Here is a 27,642-nt window from a genome sequence, read left to right on the forward strand (position 1 = left end):
TCAATCAATCAATCAATCAATCAATCAATCAATCATGTTTATTTACGTGCCCAGGAACAGCCAGAGGCCTGAGTGCTGGCGCACGGATAGTTATATGAAAACGAAATACAAGAAACATATTGCAAGAAACAAACAAGCAACAAGACACACACATATTGAAGTAGCGAAAATTACAAAAATAACGCACAGGCGGAGCCTGGGTACAGGTAAAAAAGAAAAAAAAGAAGATGCCTTTGTGGCTCAGCTTATTGTAATGAATACACAACAAGCAGAGAACAAAGTTTGACAGTAAGACGACAAAAACAATGACAAGAGTATAGAGACAAATGATAAGACAAGCATGATAAGTAAACAGTTTCAAAAACAGGCAACCAAATTGGTTAAACAGAACCGCAGAGAAACCAAATTTCAGAAATAAAAAAAAAAAAGAAAAACGAACGACAGAGATATCATAGATGTTTAACATACTGTGTTCAACAGCGCAGTACGGTAAATTGTAAAGGAGCTTTGAAAGATGTCAAGGCGTTCAGAGAAGCGGTTGTAGCAATTCTGTATTCTGCGCACTGGAGAATGATTGGAGTTGCGCGCAGCGGTCAAGAAAGGGCGATGCGACCTGGTGGGCCTCTGTGGAACACTAAACTCTAAACAGTTAAGCAGGTCCGCGCAAGAAAGGTCACCATGAACAACTTTGTGAAGAAATGTAAGGTCTGCACGCATACGTCTGCAGGTCAACGAAGGAATGGAAGAAACAATGGGTAAGTCAGAATCAGGACCCGGACTGTGATTGTGATGACGGTGCTTAAATATGGATAAAAACTTCTTCTGCACACGTTCTATTAATTCACTACTAGATTTGGAGATGCCGTTCCAGGCAACAGAAGCATATTCTAACTGGGGGATACATATTGCATTGTATAGCATTAGAAATGGATCTGGAGAAGAGAATTCCTTTGTAATCCGACACACATTTCCAAGACTTCGGAGCGCTCGCCGGGTGATGAGCCTAATATGAGAAGAAAAAGAGAGGGTACTGTCGAAAAGAACTCCGAGGTCCCTAATCTCCTCAACCCTTTGCAAAGGAGCTCCCTCTATACTGTAGGAAAACAGTAGACGATGGGTTTTCCGGCTGTACGTGACAACCTTTGTTTTAGCTGGATTTAAAATTAGACAGTTTTTGCTGCACCAGACCGATAATTCCGACACATCCCTCTGCAAGGCACAGCAGTCCTGAAAACTGCTAATGTGCCTAAATAGTTTTACATCATCAGCATAGAGAAGAAATGAAGATTTTGTTAACACTGTTGACACATCATTGATAAAGACAGAAAACAATAGTGGACCCAGCACAGAACCCTGAGGTACACCACTCGTTGCAGTGTAAACACTTGACCTTTTGAAGTTTACATCTACGTAAAAGGACCGGTCAAGGAGATAGTTGGACAACAAGGCAACAAGGCTTGCATCAACACCGGACATAGTAAGCCTGTTAATTAATAATTTATGGTTCACTACATCAAACGCCTTACTGAGGTCAAAATAGATAACATCCAACTGGCCGTTTTCACAAACTGCAGCCGAAGCCTGAGTCATGAAGCTTGCAAGATTTGTAACCGTCGATCGACCCGAGAAAAAGCCGTGCTGATTTGGTATCAGAACGTTCTTGACGCAGGCAGCAAGAACGTTGTGCAGAGCTGACTCAAAGAGTTTTGAGGCGACACAAAGGAGTGAGATTGGGCGATAGTTGGTAACAGCTGACTTATCACCAGACTTAAATATTGGAAAAATTCGAGCAATCTTCCATGCACGAGGAAATTTGCCGAAAAGTAAACAGTTATTATAAATGGAAGTTAAGACAGGCACAAAAATGTTGCCGTAAGCCTTCATGAGGGCTGCTGGAATTCCGTCTGCACCACAGGAAAATGACGGTTTCATCCGTTTAAGGCTATCATTGACAAGTTTTTCATCGAACATAAGTGTACTAAAATTAGACATATTATTAAACGATAGGCGTTCGTCGTGACCATCTGGCAGTTGAAAGACAGAATGAAAGTACTGAGCAAAGCTAGTGGCGACATCCTCAACCTGTTCCCCATCGGAATTAAGCAGGCTAATGTGTTCTTTAGACTCCTTAGAACGGCCGCGTACATACCTCCAGAAGTCAGCCGGTTTCTGAGACGCAGAAGCCTCTAACGACTCTATATAGAGCTGGTGGTCACGCCGGTAGAGGCTTTTACAAAGTGAGCGATACCGACTAAACTCCGCTTTCCACTTGTCGAGCCCAGAACGCTTGGCCTTTTTGTGGGCGCTGTCCTTAAGTTTAAGCGAACTTCGAAGTTCTTTAGAGAACCAATGGCGAAATTTGGAATGAACAGGCATATAACAAGGGATGTACTTTTCCATGCCACTCCTGACAATTTCGGTAAAACGTCGAACCTGTTCGTCAACATCATTGACATCAAAAACACTAGACCATTCAGCAGATGAATAAAAGTGATAGAGCCCAACATAATCTCCACGCTTGAAAGCATATCGCGGGACTGCACAATCGTCAACACCACCATAGCAATGCTGGGCAGCGACAGAGACAGAGACAATAAGAGGGGGGTGAAACTTGTCGGGGTGTACAAGAGATATTTCGGAGGCACACACTTCTACGTTTTTCAAGTTCGAGAAGCACACATCTAGGACATTACCGCAGAAGTTTTCTATGTGGCAGAACTGCTGCAAGGAGGTGAATGATTGAAAATCTAATAACATGGTGCATTTCTGCACTGCATAATGGTTTTTATGCTGAAATGAAAGACTGTTCCAGTGAATACCTGGGGTGTTGAAGTCCCCAAGTATAATTAGCTTATGGTTGGAGTGTGAATTGGAAACATTTTCAATAGATGTGAGCTTTAGATTATATTCAGCAGGTAAAATATCCGGGGTTATATAGAATGCACCGATGAGCAGCTTCTCGCCCCTCTTGAGGCCTACCTCAAGCCAGACTGATTCCTCAGTCTCGAGGTCTGCACGCCGCACGCATTGCACTGAGCGATCGATGGCAATGAGAACACCGCCACCCTTTTGCTTGGGCCCAGTTAACTTTCTGTCACTTCTAAAAATTTCATAGGTCGGAGGAAAATAGTCGGAAGATGAGATATCATCGCAAAGCCAAGTTTCAGTAATAACAATAGTAGAAAATTTGGAGCACACAACATTTCTAAGAAATTCGGAGGACTTAGTACGTAGACCCCGAGCATTTTGATAATAGATGTCGAGAGTGTCGTTCTTACTGGTCATTCTCAGAAGTTTCACAGCTGTGCACCATGCCAGGGTGGAGCTTGCCTTGGAACGGCTTGAAGAGGCAGCCCTTTGGCCACATAGACGGGTCGCACAGGCGCCTGAAACACTCTGCGTCAACAGTTACACAAAAAGAAGAATAGGAGTCATGCTTGGTTTTAAGGCGTTTGCATGACAATGGCGTGACTTGCACATTCGACAAGTGGGCCAACAGTTGCCCAGATGTAGTGTTAGCCGACAACTTCGAAACAAAGATGGCCCTGGAGCTCGGCGGTCGGCGCACCACAACCAACTCAGAAGCTTCCGATGCACCAACGCGAGGAGGGCTTCTTTTCTTCACTAATAATAATAATAATAATAATAATAATAATAATAATAATAATAATAATAACAATAATAATAATAATAATAATAATAATAATAATAATAATAATAATAATAATCATCAATCAATCAATCAATCATGTTTATTTACGTGCCCAGGAACAGCCATAGGCCTGAGTGCTGGCGCACGGGTAGTTACATGAAAACAAAATACAAGAAACATATAGCAAGAAACAAACAAGCGGCAAGACACACACAAATTGAAGTAGTGAAAATGACAGAAATAAAGCACAGGCGGAGCCTGGGTACAGGTAAAAAAATAAAAAAAGAAGATGCCTATGTTGCTCTGCCCGTCGTAAAGGCCACACGACAGGCAGAGCAACAATAATAATAATAATAATAATAATATAAAATATTAATAATAATAATAATAATATTCAATCAATCAATCAACCTTTATTTTCGGTGCCCAGGAACAACCCTAGGGTCTTGGTACGGGTACACCATATGCAAACATTCATGAAAACAAACTAAAATCAAGACGACACAACACAGAAAACCATATGTATGACAGAAACAATACAGTAAAAATAGTTACAGAGATCCCAGAAAGCAAAACAGCAAAAAAACGAAGCCTAGTGTTCGAAGCCATGACACTCGGCCAGCAAAACGTTGAAGGCACGTGAAAAATTAAAAAAAAATTACTCCCACCTCCCCTCGCGGGAACCCCTGTGCAGATGCGACGCATAGGGGGTTCCGTTGTTGTTTCCGTTAGGTTGATTCTCCCATCGCGTGAAACGTGCCGTGAACCCCCTGCCGCGGCTATGACGCAACGTGGCGCGGCTATGACGCAACACAATCGAAGAGGACTTTTAAACTCTCTAGAATACCTGCAAACAGCACCCAGATATCGAAGAGAGCGTCCGGGAATTTGTTTAACGTGGGAAGAGAAAGTCAGAGAAGAATCAAATAGTACTCCCACGTACCAAATTTCGGTCACCCTCGGCAGTGCAGTGCTTGCTATTTTATAGGAGTATTGCAGCTGTTGAATGTTCCTACTATAGGAGACAACTTTCGCTTTTGAGGGGTTCAAAATTAATTCGTTTTTGGTGCACCAATTATGGAATGACACGATATCAGCCTGAAGAGAATTACAGTCCTGAACATTACGGACTTCTCTAAAGATTGTTATATCATCAGCATACAACAAGAAAAAAGTAGTTTGAATGGCAGAAGCAACATCGTTCATGGAAATGGAAAAAAGAAGGGGGCCCAGAACGAAGCCCTGGAGTACACCACTGGTTGCATTGTACCTAAATGATGTTTGACCGTTAACACTTACATAGCAATATCGCTCCTGGAGATAGCAACGTAGAAGACCCACAAAGAAGCGTGGCCATCTAACAGAATGAGCTTGGCAAGCAATACCGACTGGTTGACTACATCACAGGCCTTGCTCATGTCACAGTAGACAGCGTCATGCTGGCTTCTACCAACGATTGCTGGGACAGCCTGATCCATGAAGCACGCGAGGTTTGTGGAAGTTGAGCGACCACGCATGAAGCCATGGTGATTCCGAATGAGGACCTGTTTAAGTGAGAAAGACAAGACCGTATGAAGAGATAACTCGAATATTTTAGAGGCAGAACAAAGGAGAGATAGTGGCCTATAGTTCTTGGGGTCAGTTTTTTGGCCTGACTTGAAAACAGGGAATACACGAGAGATTTTCCATGAGCGTGGGAACGTGCCAGACCGGAGACAGTTAATAAATATTAAGGTGAACAAAGGAAGGAATATATTTGCATGTTTTTAGAATTGCACCAGGAATGCCATCTGGCTCAGAAGAAAACGAGCGCTTTAGCCGCTTGATGCTGGTCCGCACGATGTTCTCATCCAGTTGGAAACAACCGGAGTTACCGCCCTGGTGACAAGGGACGCTGCCGTCATCACTACCACCGCTAAGCCCAAAAAAAGAAGAAAACTGACGAGCAAAGCAGTCGGCCGCATCTGCAACCTCAACGCCGCTGGAATGTAGTAGACGAATAGATTATTTTGTTGTACTAGATCTAGAATGAATGCACTTCCAGAAGGCTCCCGGCTGAAGAGTTGCTTTAGCTTCTACTGACGTCAGGTACAAAGCATGATCACGCCTGTGCAATATTTTGCATAGGGCACGTAGGCGCCGGAACTCCTGAGCGAACTGACTCGCACCAGAGCGCTTCATCTTTCTGTGCGCAAGTTCTTTGAGTTTCAGGGCATCCCGCAATTCAGAAGAAAAGCAGTGTGGGAGCTTGAACTTCTTTGGTAAATATTGCGGGATGTATTTCTTCATACCAAAGAGCACAATCTCAGTAAAACGGTCAACTTGTTCATTGACATCAGAGAGGTCAATGACTGTTGACCAAGGGGCAACAGAAAAGTAGCCACACAGCCCAACGTAATCTCCCCGGGCGAACACGTAGCGAGGTTGCGCATTGCTGGAACTTACGGAACGGTGGAGCATTGTAGGAAGGCAACAGGAAATGGAAAGAGGAGGATGATATTTATTGGGTATTACTAAAGAACAATCAGAGCGAGACATACTAACGCAATCGAAATTTGAAAAGCACAGGTCCAGAATGTTTCCACTGCGGTTTTTTTTTGTGATTACGCTGTGCCATGGAAGTGAAAGACGAAAAATCTAGTAACGTATTACCCTTCTGTTGAAACTGGTGGTTGCAGTGGGAACAGGTGAGGTGGCTCTACTGAACGCCAGAAGCGTTAAAGTTTCCAAGGAGGAGGACCTTGAGGTCGCAATGAGTTGTAAGTACCTGTTCAATGAGGGAGACTAACTTATTGAACGCGTCAGGAACTACATCAGGAGGAATGTAAAAAACACCAACTAGAAGTTTGTCAGTTTTAGAGAGATGAATTTGGACCCATAAAGACTGATCTCCGTTTAAAATATCGCTACGTAGCACACTAGGGAGTGATTTGTTAATTGCGAGAACCCCATTCCCTTTTTGTTTGCATGCCGTTAAGACACGATCATTACGATATACATGGTAATTTTGAGGAAACTAATCACTGGATAGGATATTAGGGCACAACCAAGTTTCGGATATAGCTAGTAATGGAGAGCAAGAAGCGAGAACATTCACGAAAAATTCAGTTTCCTTAGTTCGAAGACATCGCACATTCTCATAAAACATATCTAAACCAGTCATCATTGGTTTTCTTATGTGATGCGCTCAGAGCTGTGAAGCATGCCTTCGCAAAACATGCCTCGAATCTTTTGGCCAAACAGCGGGGTCATTCAAGCGCTCGAAAAACTCTCCACTCAGGGAACTATAAAAGGATGCGTACGTGTCAAATTTAGTCTTTAGTCGTCCGCAGTTCAAGGGCGAGACACCTAAGGTTTACAGATGGGCATTAAAACTGGCAGAGGTGGTGGACGGAGAAAGCTTTGAAACGAACATTGCTTTGGGGTGCTTCGGCTGTTGAACGACAACCAGTCCACATGTGTTCGATGCACCTACACATGCCAGGCTTCAGCGCTTCTTCTCAACAGTAGGAGGGAGACAGTCAAGCACAGGCGCAGAATGCACCGGGGAAAGTGGGGACGGAGTAGGAGGCAGTGAAGGATCAGCCGAAGACTTCAGCGTCAGTGGAGCAGACGTAGCCGAAGGCTACACTTCCGTGTTTACAGCTTGGGCAAAAGAAGACTGCCCCGAGCTGTGACGCATTCCTTCCTGCAAGGTGGCGTCACAGCTCAATCAATCAATCAATCATGTTTATTTACGCGCCCAGGAACAGCCAGAGGCCTGCGTGCTGGCGCACGGATAGTTACATGAAAACAAAATACAGGAAACATATTGCAAGAAACAAACAAGCGACAAGGCACACACAAATTGAAGTAGCGAAAATTTCAGAAATAAAGCACAGGCGGAGCCTGGGCACAGGTAAAAAAAAAAAAAAGATGCCTTTGTGGCTCAGCTTATTGTAATGAATACACAACAAGCAGAGAACAAAGTTTGACAGTAAGACGACAAAAACAATGACAAGAGTATAGAGACAAATGATAAGACAAGCATGATAAGTAAACAGGTTCAAAACTAGGCAACTATGTATTGGTTAAACAGAACCGCAGAGAAACCAACTTTCAGCATTGAAAAAAAAGAAAAACGAACGACAGAGATATCATAGATGTTTAAAATACTGTATTCAACAGCGCAGTACGGTAAATTGTAAAGGAACTTTGAAAGATGTCAAGGCGTTCAGAGAAGCGGTTGTAACAAATCTGTATTCTGCGCACAGGAGAATGATTGGAGTTGCCCGCAGCGGTCAAGAATGGGTGATGCGACCTAGTGGGCCTTTGTGGAACACTAAACTGTAAACAGTTAAGCAGGTCTGCGCAAGAAAGGTCACCATGAACAATTTTGTGAAGAAATGTAAGGTCTGCACGCATACGTCTGCAAGTCAACGAAGAGATGGAAGGAACCATGGGAAAATCAGAATCAGGATTAAAACTGTGATTGTGATGACGGTGCTTAAATATGGATAAAAACTTCTTCTGCACACGTTCTATTAATTCGCTACTAGATTTGGAGATGCCGTTCCAGGTCACAGAACCATATTCTACCTGAGGGATACATATTGCATTGTATAGCATTAGAAATAGATCTGGAGAAGAGAATTCCTTTGTAATCCGACACACATTTCCAAGACTTCGGAGCGCACGCCGGGTGATGAGCCTAATATGAGAAGAAAAAGAGAGGGTAATGTCGAAAAGAACCCCGAGGTCCCTAATCTCCTCAACCCTTTGCAAAGGAGCTCCCTCTATACTGTAGGAAAACAGTAGACGATGGGTTTTCCGGCTGTACGTGACAACCTTTGTTTTAGCTGGGTTAAAAATTAGTCAGTTTTTGCTGCACGAGACCGATAATTCCGACACATCCCTCTGCAAGGCACAGCAGTCCTGAAAACCACTAATGTGCCTAAATAGTTTCACATCATCAGCATAGAGAAGGAATGAAGATTTTGTTAACCCTGTTGACACATCATTGATAAAGATAGAAAACAATAGTGGACCCAGCACAGAACCCTGAGGTACACCACTCGTTGCAGTGTAAACACTAGACTTTTTGTAGTTAACATCTACATAAAAGGACCGGTTAAGGAGATAGTTGGACAACAAGGCAACAAGGCTTGCGTATACACCGGACGTAGTAAGCTTGTTAATTAATAATTGATGGTTCACTACATCAAACGCCTTACTGAGGTCAAAGTAAATAACATCCAACTGGCCGTTTTCACAAACTGCAGCTGAAGCCTGTGTGATAAAGCTTGCAAGATTTGTAACCGTCAATCTACCAGAGAAATAGCCGTGCTGATTTGGTATCAGAACGTTCTTGACGCAGGCAGCAAGAACATTGTGCAGAGCTGACTCAAACAGTTTTGATTCGACACAAAGGAGTGAGATTGGGCGATAGTTAGTAACGGCTGACTTATCACCAGACCTAAATATTGGAAAAATTCGAGCGATCTTCCATGCACGAGGAAATTTGCCGAAAAGTAAACAGTTATTATAAATGGAAGTTAAGACAGGCACAAAAATGTTGCCGTAAGCCTTCATGAGGGCTGCTGGAATTCCATCTGCACCACAGGAAACTGACGGTTTCATTCGTTTAAGGCTATCATTGACAAGTTTTTCATCGAACATAAGTGTACTAAAATTAGACATATTATTGAACGATAGGCATTCGTTGTGACCATCTGGCAGTTGAAAGACAGAATGAAAGTACTGAGCAAAGCTCGTGGCAACATCCTCAACCTGTTTCCCATCGGAATTATGTGTTCTTTAGATGCCTTAGAACGGCCGCGTACATACCTCCAGAGGGCAGCCGGTTTCTGAGACGGAGAAGCCTCTAACGACTCTATATAGAGCTGGTGGTCACGCCGGTAGAGGCTTTTACAAAGTGACCGATACCGACTAAACTCCGCTTTCCACTTGTCAAGCCCAGAACGCTTGGCCTTTTTGTGGGCGCTGTCCTTAAGTTTAAGCGAACTTCGAAGTTCTTTAGAGAACCAGTGGGAAAATTTGGAATGAACAGGCTTATAACAAGGGATGTACTTTTCCATGCCACTCCTGACAATTTCGGTAAAACGTCGAACCTGTTCGTCAACATCATTGACACCAAAAATACTAGACCCTTCAGCAATAATAATAATAATATATTATTATTATTATTGGAACTATATGTAATATTTCTTTGCTCCGTCATACTGAATGGATCTTGTTCTGGTTATAGTAACTTCTTTTTACCTGCTTGCCTTACTATATGGATAGTATGCTGTTTATATGGCTTTTTGTTGTTTTCCATTTTGTGGATTGCTATTATAACGTCACACGATTATCTATAGTGTGCAGATGTTCCGTTTCATCTGTACGATGTAATTACGAATTCTGTTGTATCCTGGCAGTTTTGTTTGTGCTCATTGCATGTAGTGTATACGCTATCTGCGTTTTGTAGTGTTTTGTGCGGTATACTTTGTAATATACATTGTAAAAGTTATTTTTTTACTGTTTTCTCTTATACGTTGTCAAAGTGTTCTTTCCTTTCACTTTTTTTCCTTTTTTTTCACTTGTATTCATCTGTGTGCCAACACCAAGGCCTCACGGCTGTTCCTGGGCACAATAAATATACATGATTGATTGATTGATTATTATTATTATTATTAATATTATTATTATTATTATTATTATTATTATTCTAAATTGACACACTCGGCTGACCAACAACCGACACGTGACGTATCTCGGCGGCCACCTGCTATGTTCGTTTCTAGGCTGTCACCGGAGACTACTAGTGCAGCCTTGTCCTCCCACCTCACCACTTTGAACGTCCTTCCTGTGACCTGCAAACGACTAAAAACAAGGTTCTCCAACTATGCATCGTTTCATGTCGTGTTCTCCGATGAGTACTTCGAACGCTTGCAAGACCCATCGTTGTGGCCGAACGGGTGCCTTTTTAAACGGTTTCTAGGTACTCTTCATGAATCCATGCTACACACATCTGAAACATCTAATAATAATCCACCCGGATGCGCCTGAACATTCTCTATCAAAACGTTCGTGGCCTACGGACAAAGGCTAGTGAGTTTTTTTGTTCCGTATATTTATCCGATTTTCATATTATTATTCTTACGGAAACCTGGCTTGAACCAGATATTTCCTCCGGGGACTATTTTACCGAAAATTTTAATGTTTACCGCAGTGACCGGGACTGTACAAAAGGTAAAAGTTTTGGTGGGGGTGTTCTCATAGCTGTGGATCGTTCTATTACTTCCTTGATGCGTAGTGATATCGAAACTGTGGATGAATCTGTCTGGGTTGAATTATGCTGCCCAGGTAAGCGGAATATATTACTTTCTACATTTTACTTTTCTACAAATCTTCATCCACATGAGTATTATGAGTCAGGCATTTCGGCCATCGAAAACGTCGTCACTTCAAATCCCCGTCATGACTTCTGTATCGCTAGCGATTTTAACGCACCTGGTATCGACTGGTTGGATGGTACCGTCCAGGAAAGGCACCTGCCTTCTCGACTTCATTTCTTTTACTGACCTCCAGCAAAAAAATGGTGTAAAAAACTGCAACGGAAACACGTTTGACCTTTGCTTTTCCAATCTTCATTCTCCCAGTGTTTCCAAGTCCGACTTTCATCTTGTGTGTCCTGACAAGTATCATCCCCCCCCTGCATCTTTCTTTACCGTGTTCCCCTCAGTTCATTCGCTCCTGTCCATCTGCCCGTCCTGCCTTTAACTTTGCCGCTGGGGAATACTTAGGTTTTTATAATTATCTGTCGGAGTTTGATTGGTCTGAGGTTTTGAACGCTGGAAAAGTTGACGAGCAAGTCGAGCAATTTTCTTCTATTATGCAAGAAGGTATGCGCAGATTCATCCAGCGTTAGCGGCCCAGAAACTCTAAATTCCCCGCTTGGTTTTCAGGTGAGCTACGCGTGGCCTTGAAACATAACAAGCGCGCCCATCGGAAGGCACGGCGGACAAATAGTGAGTCATGGCAACAGCAATTTGTCTATTACAGGTCTTTGTGCAAAGTGCTCTATAAGCGGGATCGGTTTTTGTACATCTCTGCTGTTGAAAATGATGCTTCGCGGAGTTTCAAATGCTTCTGGCAGTACGTCCGTTTTCGCTCCGGCACGAAGAGCCGAGAACACATCAGCCTTCTCGATGAAAAGGGAAATGATATCGCTTCTATTGCCGATGCATTTGCTGAGCACTTCAGTTCAGTATTTGGACCCAATACCCTCTCCCGCGCCCGCGAACTGTCTTCTTTGAATTTATGCATCACCCTTATAAGCGAAGAAGACGTTCTCAAGGCACTCAAACAGCTAAAGCCATCTCTTTCCTCTGGTCTGGATGGAATTCCCTCCGCACTACTAACAGCTTACGGGGTCATACTAGCTCCGATTCTCGCTTCTATATTTAACAACTGTATAAAATCACCTACCTTTCCGCGCCTTTGGAAAGTCGCGCGTATTGTTCCTGTGTTTAAGTCTGGTGTGAAAACAAAGGTAGACAACTACAGGCCAATTTCTTCTATCCTCTGCTCGGCAAGCAAACTGTTCGAATCAATTTTGCACGTAATTTTGTAGTGTCAAAAACATCCTTCTTCCAGAACAACACGGTTTTTTATCTGGCCGTTCAAGTACTACAAACCTTGTGTCTTTTATGTTCTTTGCCTCGGAAGCTGTGCATGAACGGGGTCAGCTCGATACCGTGTACTGTGACCTCAGCAAAGCGTTTGACGTAGTTGACCATTCCTTGCTTCTGCATAAAATGTCTACTTATAATATTCCCGTTTGCTTCGTGGAGTTACTCAGCAGCTATCTTAATAATAGGTCATGTTTTGTCTCTGTTAATGATAAAGAATCTTCTGCCTACTATGCTTCCAGTGGTGTGCCTCAGGGATCTGTTCTGGGGCCCCTTTTGTTTTCTTTGTTTGTTAATGACGGCTCAGCCTCTATAAATCACTCTTGTTTTCTGTTATATGCTGATGACATCAAAATATTTAAAGAATTTACTAGCGCTGAAGATTGCATAGCTCTTCTATCTGATGTGGATGCTTTTAGCAACTGGTGCTCCGCGAACAAACTTGCTCTTAGTGGCACTAAAACGAAGGTTATGTCCTACACTCGTAAAACAAACCCCATACTTTATCCGTACATTGTGAAAAGTGTGCCACTACCACGCGTGTTGAAAATATCTGACCTTGGAGTGGTATTTGACAGTGCGCTAAACTTTTCTGCTGATGTGGATTCTATTTCTAAGCGCGCCCTTCGCCGCTTGGGGTTTGTCTGTCGAATATCAAGAGAATTCAGCAACCCTGTCTCACTACTAAAGCTTTATTTGTCTGTTGTCCGCCCTATTTTAGAATGTGCCTGTGGTGTTTGGAACGACACGTGCCAGTCGAACAGTAATATACTTGACAAAGTGCAAAATAAGTTCATATCTATCCACAATCATCGTTTCTCCCGCCACAGTGGCAATGGTTCAGACTTTTTTACTTCTAATCCTGTCCAAAGTTTGAAGTCAAGACGAAGCAATGCTGACCTAATTTTTTATTTTAACTTGTACACGGGATTATTTCTTCTTCGGAGTTGCTTGCAAATGTAAATCTTAGAGTACAGTCGAAACTTACCCGTAAGTCTTCTATACTTCGTACCAGTAAGACATGCAATAGACACTGCACATTGTACCGCCTTCAAGAAACATGCAATCTCTACTCCCATAATATTGACCTGTTTCATACACTCCTTCGGTCTTACATGTGTGACCTTCTGACTTCTGTCTCTCCCTGACTTGGTTCCGACCAGTTTTAATTCTATTTTCATTGCCCTATTTCCGTTTATGTTGGTCGCCTTTGTCACTGTTCCTACTCATATATACCTGCCCGTTTGTATTGTCAAATGTTTATGACACTGTGTTTTATCGTTTCGTGATTGTTCCAACTTTAGTGTGCCGAAATCATTGATTTTGTTAAATGACCTTTATTCTTCATTCTAGTTTTTTTTCTTCGCTTGTATTTTGTTGTTCTTCTCACGCGTGGACGTATTTGTGTCGTCGTCTGTCTTTTTCTTAAGTGCGCCAGAACAAAGCCTACGGCTGTACCTGGGCACTATAATAAAGAGATTGATTGATTGATTGATTGATTGATTAATTTATTGATTGATTGATTATTATTATTATTTTCCTAGTAGTTACTAGTGGGGCTATTTGATACCTTGGCGTCGTCTGTCGCACATGAAAAGAGTTCAAGGTTCCAAGCTCTCTTTCCGAGCTATACACTACTCTGTCGACCGTCTGCAGCTTGAGTACGCTTCCGTAGTATGGAATAGCGCGTACAAAACAGTCCGTATTCTTATTAAAAGGGTACAAAAATTGGATATATATTTTAACCATCGCTGCGCCGCTAGTAATATTTATAACATTGCATCATCTTCTGTGGTGACACTATCATGATTAACCTCCTGGCAGAATAAGGCGGACCTTTTCGAGATGTTCAAAATAATTTACGGTAAAGTGTCTTGTGCTCTTGGGCCTGAAAATTAATATGCAGAAAACCAAAGTAATCATCAATAACCTCGGGACAGCACAGCGGATTGAGATAGGTGGCAAGGCAGTGGAAGTGGTAAGCGAATATATCTACTTAAGCCAAGTTGTGACCCGGGATCCCAACTATGAGGCAGAGATAATTAGAAGGATAAAAATGGGGTGGAGTGCATACGGCAGGTATTCTCAGATAATGAATGGCAGCCTACCATTTTCCCTGAAGGAGAAAGTGTATGACAGCTGTACCTTACCGGTACTCACCAACGAGGCAGAAACTTTGGGCTCACTAAGGCGGTTCAACTTAAATTGAGAGTGACTCAGCGGGCAATGCAACGGAAGATGATAGGTGTAACATTAAGGGACAAGAAGAGAGCGGAGTTGGTCAGGGAACAAACGCGTGTTAAAGACGTGGACAGGGCATGTAATGCGGAGGCAAGATAACCGTTGATCATTAAGGGTAACAGAGTGGATCCCTAGAGAAGGCAAGCGTAGCAGGGGGCAGCAGAAAATTAGATGGGCAGATGAGATCAAGAAGTTTGCAGGGATAAATTGGTCGCAGTTAGCGCAGGGCCGGGGTAGTTGGAGATTATTGGGCGAGGCCTTTGCCCTGCAGTGGGCGTGAATAGGCTGGCGGTGGTGGTGGTGATGGTGATGATGATGATGATGATGATGATGTCTTGTGCTACGCGGCTACAACATGTTCCTCTCCGTGGGCCACAAATTTTGACCAGAAAGCACGATACCTTTTATAATGTCTAATATCTGCGTGGTGTGTGCCCCATGCTCCAGTTGCAGTGGACGCACGATCAGTACACTGAATACCCGGATATACTTAATAATTGCCTGAAAATGTTTTGCATACATGTCTGTGAGTTTTGTTGCCATAACTGTTCAAATTTTCTCGGCCCTCTCTTCATGGTCTATGATCGACTTGTATGCTGTAACTTCAGTATAAGACATGAATGAAGCTATTCTTTTCTTTAATTCGCTCACTTTTCCGTTGCCTCGTCTCCTTTCCATGTATATTCTTTTTTCGCTCCTATTCTCACGAGCAAGCCATCTTAGGTCATTCTGTTTTGTACAATTTTGCATTATTATATAAATGTATGTTTTTCTCCAAAAATATCTATACACGGTGGAATCTGGACCAAGATTACTCGCGTCACATCTGCCTCACTGCTAGGCATTATACTTGTGTGTGTGTGTGTGTATGGGTATGGGTGCGGTTTGCTGGAAACTTGTATGGCTGCGGTATGAAAAACGTTTAATTTTTGTTCTGCGGGCCATGCTATCCCTTTAGTTGATTATTTTGTAATGTAAGTACATTGTGTCCTGCTTTTATTTCCTGAGACATTCACAAAGGCCTCCTGGTGTTTCTTGGCATGTTGATAAACGATTGAGTTGTTATTACAGGAGATTTATTGCTATGGACATCCTATTGCCGAACATACCTGAGACACATAGCCTTTCGGTGAGAGCCAGAGACGATGGGAAAGGTTGTTGGCAATACTTGAGTGTAGATGTGTGACTGGGTGTCCTAATTAGTGGTATAGAAGGAAAACGGATCAAAGAATTTGTAAAAAAAAACGATCCCTACACAACAATCTTAAACAGCAAGCATAGCCAGCCGCACGAGCTAACTTACCTTCCCTGCGGTGATAAACAAACTGACATTTGCAACCAGAACTCCAGCCTTCACAAATGTGATACACTACCTACATCATTCTTCCGAAATAACCTTAAACACACAATCAACAGGATGCAATCTGCATTGCACACGGTCGAAGTAGCTTCATTGGGAATCTAGAAAGGTTTGATGTGAGAAGAACCTAGTTGTCTACATTGATACGACCGCTTCTTTACCATACAAAGCTGTGTTTTGACCTTAAGCCTTAAAACGTTTCCTGAGCTCCCATTAGATTGGTTACGTAAAACTTGCAAGCCGCATATTTTTTGAAGCCTCTCCGGATCTGTCCGCAAAGGGACAACCGTTTTTTAAGATTTCCTTCAGTTCAGAGTTAATTTCTTTTAGTCATGGTTACTGCACTTGTGACAGCCTACTTAGCCTCGCTGAGATGTTTTCTAAACTCGTGCACCCTTTCCTTCCCTTTCTTCCATCACGTGACGCAGGTACTACGCCATCATGTCCCCGCTAAGCTTCCGTTGGACACGGAAGCGCGGGCCGCACATCATCCTGGTTATATGGCTGGTTGCTGCACTGCTCTCAAGCGTGCAATTTGTGCATGGCCGTGCCACACCCTTCACATGGGCTGACGGCACCTACTACGATTGCCACGAACATTGGGATGAGAGTGCCGGAAAGGTGGGCATTCGAATTTTTCCCTCACAAAATATCGAATGATGTAGAAATTTACCAACTTTGTACAGAATCGCAGCATGCACTGAAATGTGTAAGGCATGTTCTGTCCCTCTTGCTTAAGTAAATAAAGGTTGCATTTGCAAATGTTGAGGAATCAAATGGGCTCGTATTAGGAACCATGGGTGCTGGCTGCGGGGTCTCTGAAAGCTTGTGACCTATTAACCTTTAAACCAACACTTCAGTTTTTTAAAACTTGCGCAATAAGCAACTTATTTGCTAGCACCTTAATCCCATAAATTTTGTTTAGATTGGGAACCCCAGGCGGTTGCGTCATATGTTCCCAGTCTGCTATTTATGTCCAACAATTCCTGAGACGCTATTCATGTCCAGTAACGTCCAAGCGTGTCGAGGAACCATCGGCGCACATCAGCTATGGAGGTATCCTGCTGGTTCCTGATACAGGCCCCTGAAACAAAACATTCAGCTCTTTTTGAACTAGACAATTTGAAATCACCGCAAGAATGGCGGTACGGAGGGGGCTGCCCTTTTGTGATTTTTTGTGATTCTTGGTTCTGCGAGGTTATAGCGGCATTTAAAGAATTTATGAATACGAATTAGTAAATACATTCACACAGACAACAGTTTGTTCCAGGTCGAACTCTACACCTTAATGGGCACAGCTTGCTCCTGGCTAGATTGTTGTAAGAAAGTGACCCCAACGGCATGTAAGAGAAATGTTATTTTCGCTCGTTAAACAAAAGGGGGCTGTATTCTAAATGCTGGAATAACAAACTTTTTGTCACTCGTAACAACGGTAATTGTTATACTTTAACGGGACTTTAAGGTCCTGCTTCATCAAGTCTGCACCAACATCACTTCGCTCATACACGCAGACAACCTGTGCACATGAAGGAACTAGGAAAGACAGCTGAATGAGGCGCCGCAGCGCAGCGTCAGGAAGTTTTCTGCTGGCAAGAAAATGACGTTCTCTACTCTTACTTGCTGGCTCAGCATTTTTTCACTCAGGGTGTTTCATAGACAAGAGGCGGTTTGCGCTCATGGGGAATCTAGCGGTCTTGCGTCGAGAATCCCTTTAGCAGAGGTCCAATCAAATTTTAGCAGCACTAGCGATCGCAATGGTCTTTTTGTTGATTCCGCGTTTGGTTCCAAATCATTGAGCAGCTGCTAAGGGAGATACATTGTAATTTATTTTTGACGTATTTTCGAGTGCAGACGTAAACTTTCCCTCGCGGTGTACGTCATCTGCGTCACGCAGCTGCTACGCCGGGAAGTCCCCGCCAAGCTTGAATTCAATCAAATATTTTATTTTTTTGTTTGTCAAAATGATACATAGGGTTTATGTACAGAAGTCAGTCCTACGTTTAAGAACTGAAACTGGGCTTCCCAGCCCTTTAATTCAAACCATATTTCACTAAATTGAGAGCATTGATGCTCTCCTGGCGGTCAAAATTGAGCAACCAGTGTTAACCGATCAGTTCCGTGTTTTGCTAGGGCTACACTTATCACGCAGCAGCATATCACACACTTGCAATATGTTGCTGAGTGTAATGAACTCACGCGTGCGGCGAACCAGTTCCATGCTTGGAAATAACAATGCAACCCGATTACATTATCCCTAGCTTCACATTCTTAAATAACTTGGTTCGCCACCCCAGTATGCATTTTGTCACTGAACCGTCCTGTAAACGAAGGCACCTAAGTAAACACCAATGTAATATGAACAGCGAGGAGTAGACATGGGTGTTGATTGTGCTAGTAATTTTTGCAACGTACTTGTGTAGTTACCGCCACTCAATCAGGTAAAAAAATTCATCAGTAAGCGTTTTATTTGTTGTATTTACACTATATTCAGTATTGAAGAGTAGCAAGAAATAAAGATAGCCCGTTTAACAAAAATATCAAATGCAGCTTTCCTTTATATTTGGCGAGAAATTCACTAATTAATACATTCGCTTTCTAGATCACATAGCTCAGTTGGGGACAGTAGCGTTCTTTTTATTCCCGGCCATCCTACATATAGTGTGAAAATAAAGAAAACGGTAACGTAATAAATCTCAAACATGGCATGAGGTGGCCTCTGACGTTTTTCGTTTAGTAAGAAAGCTAACAGGCAGTGCCCAGTAGCTGGTTGGAAGGCTGCCTTGCTGGATGTATCAGCTAATTCACCAAACTTAATCCCCTTGCTGCGGTGCTGTATGCTTTTTCTGCAAAACCAATACCCGCGTCTTTCATCTGCAGGTGTACACAGCCGTAATATTCACCGTGACCTTCCTGACCCCTATGCTGGTCCTGACCTTTACCTACTCCTCGATTGGCTGGAAGATGTGGCGTCATACGTCACCCGGCAACGCCGACATCCAGCGCGACCAGCAGCAACTCACCGCCAAAATGAAGGTAAGTAAATCCACATGCTATAAATAACACCATTATGCTTTCATAATACTTATTGCCGTTACTATGTCAAGAAGTTCGTTTATTTTAGTTCTCATAAGGGGCTGGGGCCATGTTATCTCGGGCGAGTTACAGGAATTGGTAGTTGATGAGAAGCAGATGGTAATACTGGAAGAGAAAACTCTACTCGCATAATCAAGCTTAACCGCAATGCTTAAGGTATATCGCTCAGTTTTTGATGCAGCTTCTAGGAGGAGTTGCTTTTTTGTCGCATGTTTGCTTGAATGCTTTGCCTTTATCAACTTCAGCAAGTCTGAGAGATGACGGCAAGGCAAGAAAACGTACCAATTCAACGCGACGTAACACCAGGTAGGACCTGTCGACCTGTTGCCGTCTTTGCATGACTCCGACACACCACCGTGATTTTCCATTTTTGACTTTAAGTCCAACCCTCCGCACCTTGGAAAATGAGAAGAGGACTATTAAGTAGGTGTTGGTAAAATTCTTCGTGGGCTTAGGGGAGGAGGGCTACCACCTGCGAGGTCTTTTTTGCACATCTTTCAGGTGGATGGCGACACTGTGTTACAGAATTATATACAGGTTGCGTTTAAAGTAAAATTCTACCGAGGCGTGCTGCGGTTCTACAATTTTGGTTGACTGTTTTGGAGTTTTGGAGGCAAAAAAGACCGATGGTGGCACTCAAGCAATCCTCCTGACAAACATGAACGCTTGCTTGCAATCGTTGTAAAGAACGTATTTCGTGAAACTGCAATTCAAAGGGAAGAGATGTTGGCCTAAAGAACCACGAACAGGCTGATTAAGCCAACGTTTTCCTTCGGCTTTTATTTGGAAAGAATTAAGGAGCAAACGACCACTATTTTATGACGGGAATACTGCTTATCTACGTCTCGGAAGCCGAGAAATTGACATACATGGCCATGCGCTGTTTCGTACACAAGCCCTTACACCTTAATTGGTTATGTAGGCATATGTTTACTGTTTTAGTGTCTTTAGTAGTGTAGCTAACCTACTACAGTAACAATGTCAGACCGTATTGCACCGCGAGCTTTAACGTGCCGTGTCAGCTTTTATAATTTATTAATGCAAACAACACTGTTGCTGTGTCGGATTAGACTATTACTGTTCCATATGTTAGCTTAAAAACACCGATGACGGAGTCAATCGTCCCAGTATTGAATTCGGGGGTAATAAAGTACAGGCCCTTTAAAGAACTTGTGTTTATGAAAGCTGTAGCAGCGGTGGTTCGGAACCAATTAACGACTACTCCTCGTAAAGTTTCAAAACAGAACGAAGGATGATTTGGAAAAACGTTGCTGACAGGCAGCTTGACGAGTCCCTAGTTTATGTGTCAGGAATTCATCGTAAATTCTTTCAGCACAGTTAGGAGCACTGAAAGTAGGAGTGAAAAAGCGTCCAGTAACATTTGAGTGAGATCACAGCCCAGTGATCCCTTTTGAGACACCTACCACGAAGCATAACTTCTTTTAAAATTCTCCTCCTCAACTGGCAAACCCCTGACAGAAGTGATTTCGGTCCTTACCCCAAGGACGAGACATGTCTGTTGAAAGAGTACAAAACAAAATTTGTTGGCTTCGTAAGTCGAACCCTACGTCGTCCGTTCTCGAGACTAACCATGCGAAAATCATAGGCAAGTGCCCTCTGCAAGTGATACCGGAATCCAACCGAAAACTGATCCGGTGACTTTCCTGGGATACTTGAGGAAGAAGTTGTATTGTCTGGAGAAATGAGGTACATTCTACGAACAGTAAAGGGCACAAAGCGCACGGCCACGTAGCTACAATTGTGTGGTCTACATGCGAATGACTGCATGAGACGAGTTCATGCGACTAAAATAAACAGCTAAATGACCCACTGAACTTTTAAGGAAGCCACCACGAATATGACTGTGCGTACATCACTGGGAAAAAAGGCGACTTCACACCGACGGTTTGCAAATGGTATACCAATTGAGATGTTTAGTGATTGGAATGTCGCACATTGTGTGTCGTTGTATACTGAAAGGCTTATGAGGGGACATCTCAGCTTGTATAGGCTCAACACAGAACAGCTATCCCGACACGAGAACTTGCGGTATGTTGGCTTCATGACCACTGTAATCAGCGTGTTCAGAAGTACATGGAGATGAGTGGCGAAATCGGCTGTTCCTACAGCAACATCTGCAGGGCCCCTTTTCAAAGATCTGTTGCGAGCGGTTGAAATTCGTCTGACTTCTCAAGACATTATTCGAGTAAAAAAAGTTTTCATTCCTCACCCGGCACGTGGAGCGCACAGAACGTGAAAAGCAAGTCAGTGAAGTTAAAAAGGTGCAAAATCTCAGTTGTCTGTTCTGCCCTGGCTGAATAGAAATTATGAGCTAAGAAGGGTAATAGAAAAAATGCAACTTGGAGCAGACACGCTTCTGCACTGATGGTGCTTTTTCCGGCACCCCAGTCATTTATGTACGCTGGTATTATTGTGGAGAGAGAGAACAGATTTGCTCGCTGGGAAAGAGAAAGGGGCTAATCTTGCTAAATTGTCTCTACCGTAAATGACTATGCGTTTACACGAGCCAGCTTGGTGGGGAACGCCTCTGTCCTGAGCGAATAATTTGGGCAACCATAAAGTACATGCTCCGATGTCTTTGGATGCAGGCGCCGCTGTAGGGCGCTTTTGGTCATACTTTTGAAGGTGTACGCTTTTTTGAAGGCTATTTCCGGCCACTGTCGGCGAAGTTGACGAGGATCGATATAACCCAATAGATAAAGAGCGCTAGAGGACAGGCTTCAAAGTGTAGAGGCGGCAATTTGCGAAATCAGCCGTATTTCTTCACTTGGCGGTACAAGCCTGTCCTGCGAGGAAAAGAACAAAGTATCCTCGCGACATCAGTTCCTTAGGTGGCAGGAGGGGAAGTTTCATTTGTGAAATCGTTGTCTGTGATTGTGCAGTGACTTGGCAAGCACTGAAAAGTTGCCACGACCATTCATAAAAACATGGTGGGTATAGTCAAATTTCCAACTGCAGGCGATTTCCATGACAGTATCCTAGGCCTACTCGAAAATATTGTAGGAAGCCTTTAGAATCTGGAATGATGAAACGTTTTTGGGAAGTAGTTGAATAGTGTGTTTAAGAGCATCACCAGTGATGGCAAGTTAGGGATGTAGTCCAACTCGCACCATGAGAAACTTGGAATTAGATGGCTTCAAAATCTGCCACTACGACCACAGAACATGCAAACCTGGAGGACATTACGTTACAATCCATGCTCATGAGTTTCGGTTTGTTGAGTGCTTATTGTAGTAACAACATTGTAATATTATTCAGACAGCGGGCATAAGCCTTTTTTCTTCCTGGCCATAGCAGGATACCAAGGACTAATTTCTTTCTCCCGGGCACCAGAAAGGGTGCATGCAAGAAACTTCAGGCGTACACTTCCACGATATCCCAGCCGTGCGTTGTAAAAGGGTGGTCCCGGTTCACTTCAAGGGAGCGACAATTGATGGCGAGTTACTAGCCTTCCTCTTCAGCAGTCGCTCGTAGATAACGCCCTGTGCACCTGAACACGAACGCGGGTGAGATCAAGACCGTGGGTGCCATGTGTACGATGAATGCTAACAACGAAAAACGCCCGCACGTACTAATTTCGGCGAACGTAAAATCTCCATGTGATCTACCTTGCTCCAGAGCCCTCCCCTAAGGTCCGCATCAAACGCAAGATGCAGCTTCGTGGCTTAAAATTGTTAGACCTAAAAATGTTTGTGATGATTTCCTTTTGAGTTACCTAATGTGCAGTTGTAGCGCCTCGGTGGCGAGATCACTTAAGTTATATCCCCACTGTCGACTCACACCGCTGCACGCAGAGTCGAACGCAAGTTTGACATACATTAGAAATCATAGGGACGCGGTCATAGAAGAAGACCAAGAAAAGGGACAGGTAAAGCTGCAGTATCGCCATTACGAATGTGCCCCACGTCTTTCCAGCCATAAATTACAACATGCGGGCAATGATTATGAATTATGTCTTTACTGCAGGTACAATGTGCTCCAGGAGATGTCGCAGTCGATAATAACGTAGCGGAATTTGCGATTTTTCCTGTAAAATATCGACTCCGTAAGCAATAGATGATCATGCGGGAAAACATTTTACGTTGATCCTCGCTGTTGAAAACCAGGAGGCAGACGCGGTAAAACTAGCACCGGTTTATTAAGACCTTCGAGCGGGCGATTCGGTCGAGGAAGAAGATAGCACGAGTCTCGCCCCTCGTGAGGCAGTCGCTTGTCCCTTCTTCCTTCTCGTCGTCTTCTTATCGTCTCAAACATCGCTTTTTGTAACAGGCTCCGGGCCGGCCAAATAAAATAAATCAGATTGGTTTAGCTTCTTCTATCTTCAATGCCTGGAGTGTATGGATCTGAAGCCTCAAGATGATAAAGGAGTTGAATTGGTCGACGCAAAGTGGTTCCGGCCGATGTACGCACTACACAGGAACGAACCTTTCCGTCTCTACCTTGGGAAAGCTGAGTCACTCGACCCAACATCCACATTTGGCGGGGCGCGTTCCTCTCTCCAATAAGGACAACGTCTCCGAGATGTATAGAATACGTAACTGTCCTTGGACGCATGTGCGCGGAGCGTAGTTCATGCAGGTATTCGCGTCGCCATCTGGTCCAGAGTCTTTCGAGTAGTTGCTCTCGGTGTTTCCATCTCCCACGAAGTTTCTCGGCAGAAGTTTCAGGGGCTGAACTGGGGCACGAACTTTCCTGGGGCAACATTGTTAGACGCTGCCCAATGAGGAAGTGGCCTGGAGTCAGCGGATTAGGTTCGTAGGGTTCTGAATAGACGTACGTGATGGGCCTTGAATTCACTATTGCTTCTACTTGAGTTAGAATGGTTGCAAGTTCCTCGAAATTCAGGCTGTTCTTTCCAATTGTTTTCTTTAGGGTTGTCTTGATTGTCCGAATTAATGGTTCCCAAAACCCTCCCCACCAGGGGGCTTGTTCAAGAATAAATTTCCAGTGGATGCAGTTTTCCGAAAAATAACCCTGAATTTCATCTCCTTTCATGAGAGCCCATAGCCACTTAATGTCTTTAGAAGCACTTTTGCAAGTCTTCCCATTGTCAGAATATATGATCCTGCAGAGGCCTCGCCGAGCAACAAATCGCCGGAACGCGAGGAGGAACTGTTGCGCTGACAAGTTACTCACAAGTTTAAGATGAACAGCTCGGACGACTGCGCAGGTAAAAACCAGTATACAGGACTTCTCCATCATTCCGTTCCGCTTGTGCAGTAGAGGTCCGGCAAAGTCTATGCCCGTTACCTCAAAAGGGGAAGATGGCACAGTTCTGTTGGCTGGTAGGGGCGCAAGTGGCTCGCACTAAGGCTTGGCAGAGTATCGTCGGCAGACTGTACATTCGTGAATGACCTTCTTCACTACTTGCCTGGCCCAGATGATCCAAAAAACTTCTCGCAGTTCGGCAAGCACAAGGCTGACACCCGCGTGTAAAAGCCTGTGGTGTTCCTTGATTACCAAGAGTCTTGTGAATGGGCCTGTAGCAGGTAGCAAGACTGGGTGCTTAGAGCTTTCTCTTAGATTACTGAACTGAAGTTGCCCCCCTACCCTCAGTATTCCTTCCTCGTCGAAATAGGGGTCGAAGCGTTTTAGCGACGAAGTCATTACAGTGACAGTTGATCCAAACGCGGCTTGTTGAGTCTGCTGGATCCAATACAATTCAGCTGCTTGTGTCTCACTCGTTTGGAGGTTTCCAGCACGTTTACTCATAGGATTCTTGCAGTTATCAATGAACCTCTTCAGCCAAGCGGTTACTCGTACGAGACTGTGTATGAGCTCTATGATTGGATATCTGTAACCGCACACAGGAGAACAAGGGGCGTGAGGACAAGGGGCGTATGCGTATCCGCACCTCTTACTGTACCATTTCAAAGGTACTAGTCTTTTTTGGATTCTAAAAGGTAAAAAAATGCGCGCAGCTTGCAATAGTTATCCAGGCTGGACAAACAGCAACGCTGGGGGCCGACCTACCTTGTTTCCCTCTTGGACCTCCTGGAAATGGGGAGGGGGGGCCGAAGGAAGGCACACTGGAACAGCCTTGTAAAATCCGGTTAAATTTGGCCTCATCCCTGAGCGGTCATCCTGGCTTAGCAAGAACATTGTAAAGCTTAGCAAACATAACAAAACTTAGCAACACCGGAAGAAACTAGGTCGACCCCCAGCTCCGCTGTTCTTTTTTTGCAACTGAACACCTATTTCACACCGTTTCAACAACCTACAGAAAACCAAGCGTGTTGCAGTTGGTAAACATCCTTTTCGCCCCACGACTACAGTCTTCTTAATTTTGAAGGTTCAAATTGGTGTTTCACGTGCCAAAGCTAAACTTGGGGCATGTGGTGCACCGAATAAGGAAACGAACGATCATTGCATAAGAGCAATTTTTTTTGGCGTTTGGAAATTTCTTGCGAGAAAAGGAGTATATGAGGGGATGTCTTCTTCTTTACAGTGCTATTATGCATCCGAACATGGCCTTATTCAATGAACAGCTGAACACCTTTTCCACACCCTTTCAACACCCTAAGAAAAACCAAGGGTGTTGAAGTTGATCAACACCCTTTTTTTCAAACAAAAAGGGCGTAGAGCTATGAAAAGGGTGTCGAGACTCAAGAAAAAAGGGTGTAAAGGCCTCCGAACACCCTTTTTCCACTTATGCGACACCCTTTTTGGCTAAAAGGGTGTAAAAAAGTTTAGTGTGCTCCGTCCACACTATCCAATCTTTAAGCAAGCACTCAGGTAGAGGCTCGCCCCAGGAGTACTTCTGCATCCATAACTTCTGTATTAGTAGCTTAGTTGGGAGTACGAAAGGGGCTAGAAGACCAAAAGGGTCATATATCTGGGAGGCGAAGCTTAGGATTTCTCTTTTGGTTCTTTTAGGTTCTTCCTGTTGGTTGAGCATGTGCTGTAGGGGTGGTTTTAGAGTGTCCGCCCTGGTGTTCCAGACCAGACCAAGGATATTCTTTTCTTCACCTGCGTCGAACTTGAGGGGATCACTCTCGCTGTAACTATCTCGCAAACGTCTGCTGTTGGTAGTCCATTTCGTCAAGCGCATTCCAGCGTCTTGTAAAATGTGGAAGCAATCGTTCACAAGTGTCCTTGCCTCCTCGTAATTGCTGGCTCCGATTACGAGGTCATCAACGTAAAAGTGATCCTTCAAACGAGGAGCGATCTTCGGGTACTGATTTTCCACCTGACGGGAATGGTGTCGTAGTGTTGCTGCGAGAAGAAAGGGACAACTCGACGCACCGAAGGGAACTCTGGTCATTCTGTACTCCTCTATGTTTGACGAGTTTTCTTCATACCAGAGGAAGCGGAATGCATCGCGATCTCTCTTCACCAAGGAAACCTGTAGAAAAGCTTTCTCTATATCTGCAGAAATTCCCGTTCGATAGCTGCGGAATTTAAGGAGTAAGTGAAGAATATTCGGATTCAAGTTAGGTCCCACCCACAAAACGTCGTTTAGAGACGGACATCCAGGAGCGTGAGAAGACGTATCAAAGACAATGCGCACCTTGGTTGTCTCTCTTTCTCGTTTTACCACAGCACGGTGGGGCATATAGTAATCAGGTCCTTGGATGGTGTCCGAGGTAACTTTCTCAGCGAAGTCATTGTGAAAGTAACTTCGAATGGTCATGTCGTATTCGTTTTGAAACTCTGGTTCTCGTCTTAGCTTGCGCTGTAAAGTCTCAAGCCTTCGACACGCCACATCTCTGTTATCTCTGAGCTCATGACGATTCGGGCGCCAGGGCAATTCGACATGGTAGCGCCCACTGCGCTTAAAAGTGGTTTCAGCGAAGGCCTTTAAGACGTCGTGGTCGTCTTCGAAAAGCTCTGCCTTATCACTTAGTCCGAGGTGCTCAAGTTCCCAAAACGCCTTCATCTGCTCGGATATACACTCTTCACTTGCCACGTGAAAACTGATAACCTCTTGTGAAGCGATGATCGGCGAAGTAACTGTAGCATCTCCATGTACCGTCCACCCGAAGACTGTTTTCACCGCAGTGATATTTTCCGTTGAGCCGTTGAATGTCCCCTGTCACCAGTTTCCAATAAAAGTCCGCTCCGATAAGCAGGCTTATGCCTGGTTCTGTCTGAGTTTCAAAGCAGGACAAGTCGGCGAAGGGCATTGCGTTGGCATTAATTTCCTGTAGAATTGATTGTTCTGTCAACCGAGACAAGTCATTACATATCTCGGGAACTTCGATGGCATCTATCTCAAACCCGTGGTTGTCGTACTGACTGTATAGGGTAAGCTGTATTCTTTTGTACCGCTTGCGATGAAACGATGAGTTCCCAAAGCCAGAAATCGTCATCTGCTCCTCGGCGAGTTCCTTTGGTCGCAGTTTCTTAGACAGCGTTTCCGTTATGAAGCTACGCTGACTACCCCCGTCCAGCAGCCGTCTCACCAGGTAGCTGTTCCCTTGGCCCACACCCGTGCCGTTTGGAGAAGAACAGTTCTCTGAAGAGTCACGGACTCAGTCGCCGAACTCGACACCGTCGTCGGTCTTTCCTGTGGTCGGCGTCTCCAGTTTGGGTCGCACAAGGGAGTGATGTGGCGCCCCTGGCAATTGCGACATGACAGTCTCCTCGCATTCTTGCAT

General features: G+C 44.1%; 1 protein-coding gene across 1 annotated transcript in view; it reads left to right on the top strand.

Annotated features, from left to right (window-relative positions):
• Positions 1–27,642, top strand: part of LOC144139757 (RYamide receptor-like) — a 430,132-nt gene that overhangs the window by 350,164 nt on the left and 52,326 nt on the right. Inside the window, exons 2-3 of the mRNA XM_077672022.1 lie at positions 16,357–16,549; positions 18,806–18,961. Coding sequence (XP_077528148.1) covers positions 16,357–16,549; positions 18,806–18,961 — 349 coding nt within the window. The remainder of the gene's footprint in view (positions 1–16,356; positions 16,550–18,805; positions 18,962–27,642) is intronic.

The sequence above is a fragment of the Haemaphysalis longicornis genome, unplaced genomic scaffold, assembly GCF_048455015.1.
Source record: "Haemaphysalis longicornis isolate Haplotype H1 unplaced genomic scaffold, Haemaphysalis longicornis Haplotype H1 scaffold_1, whole genome shotgun sequence".
NCBI lineage: Eukaryota > Metazoa > Arthropoda > Arachnida > Ixodida > Ixodidae > Haemaphysalis > Haemaphysalis longicornis.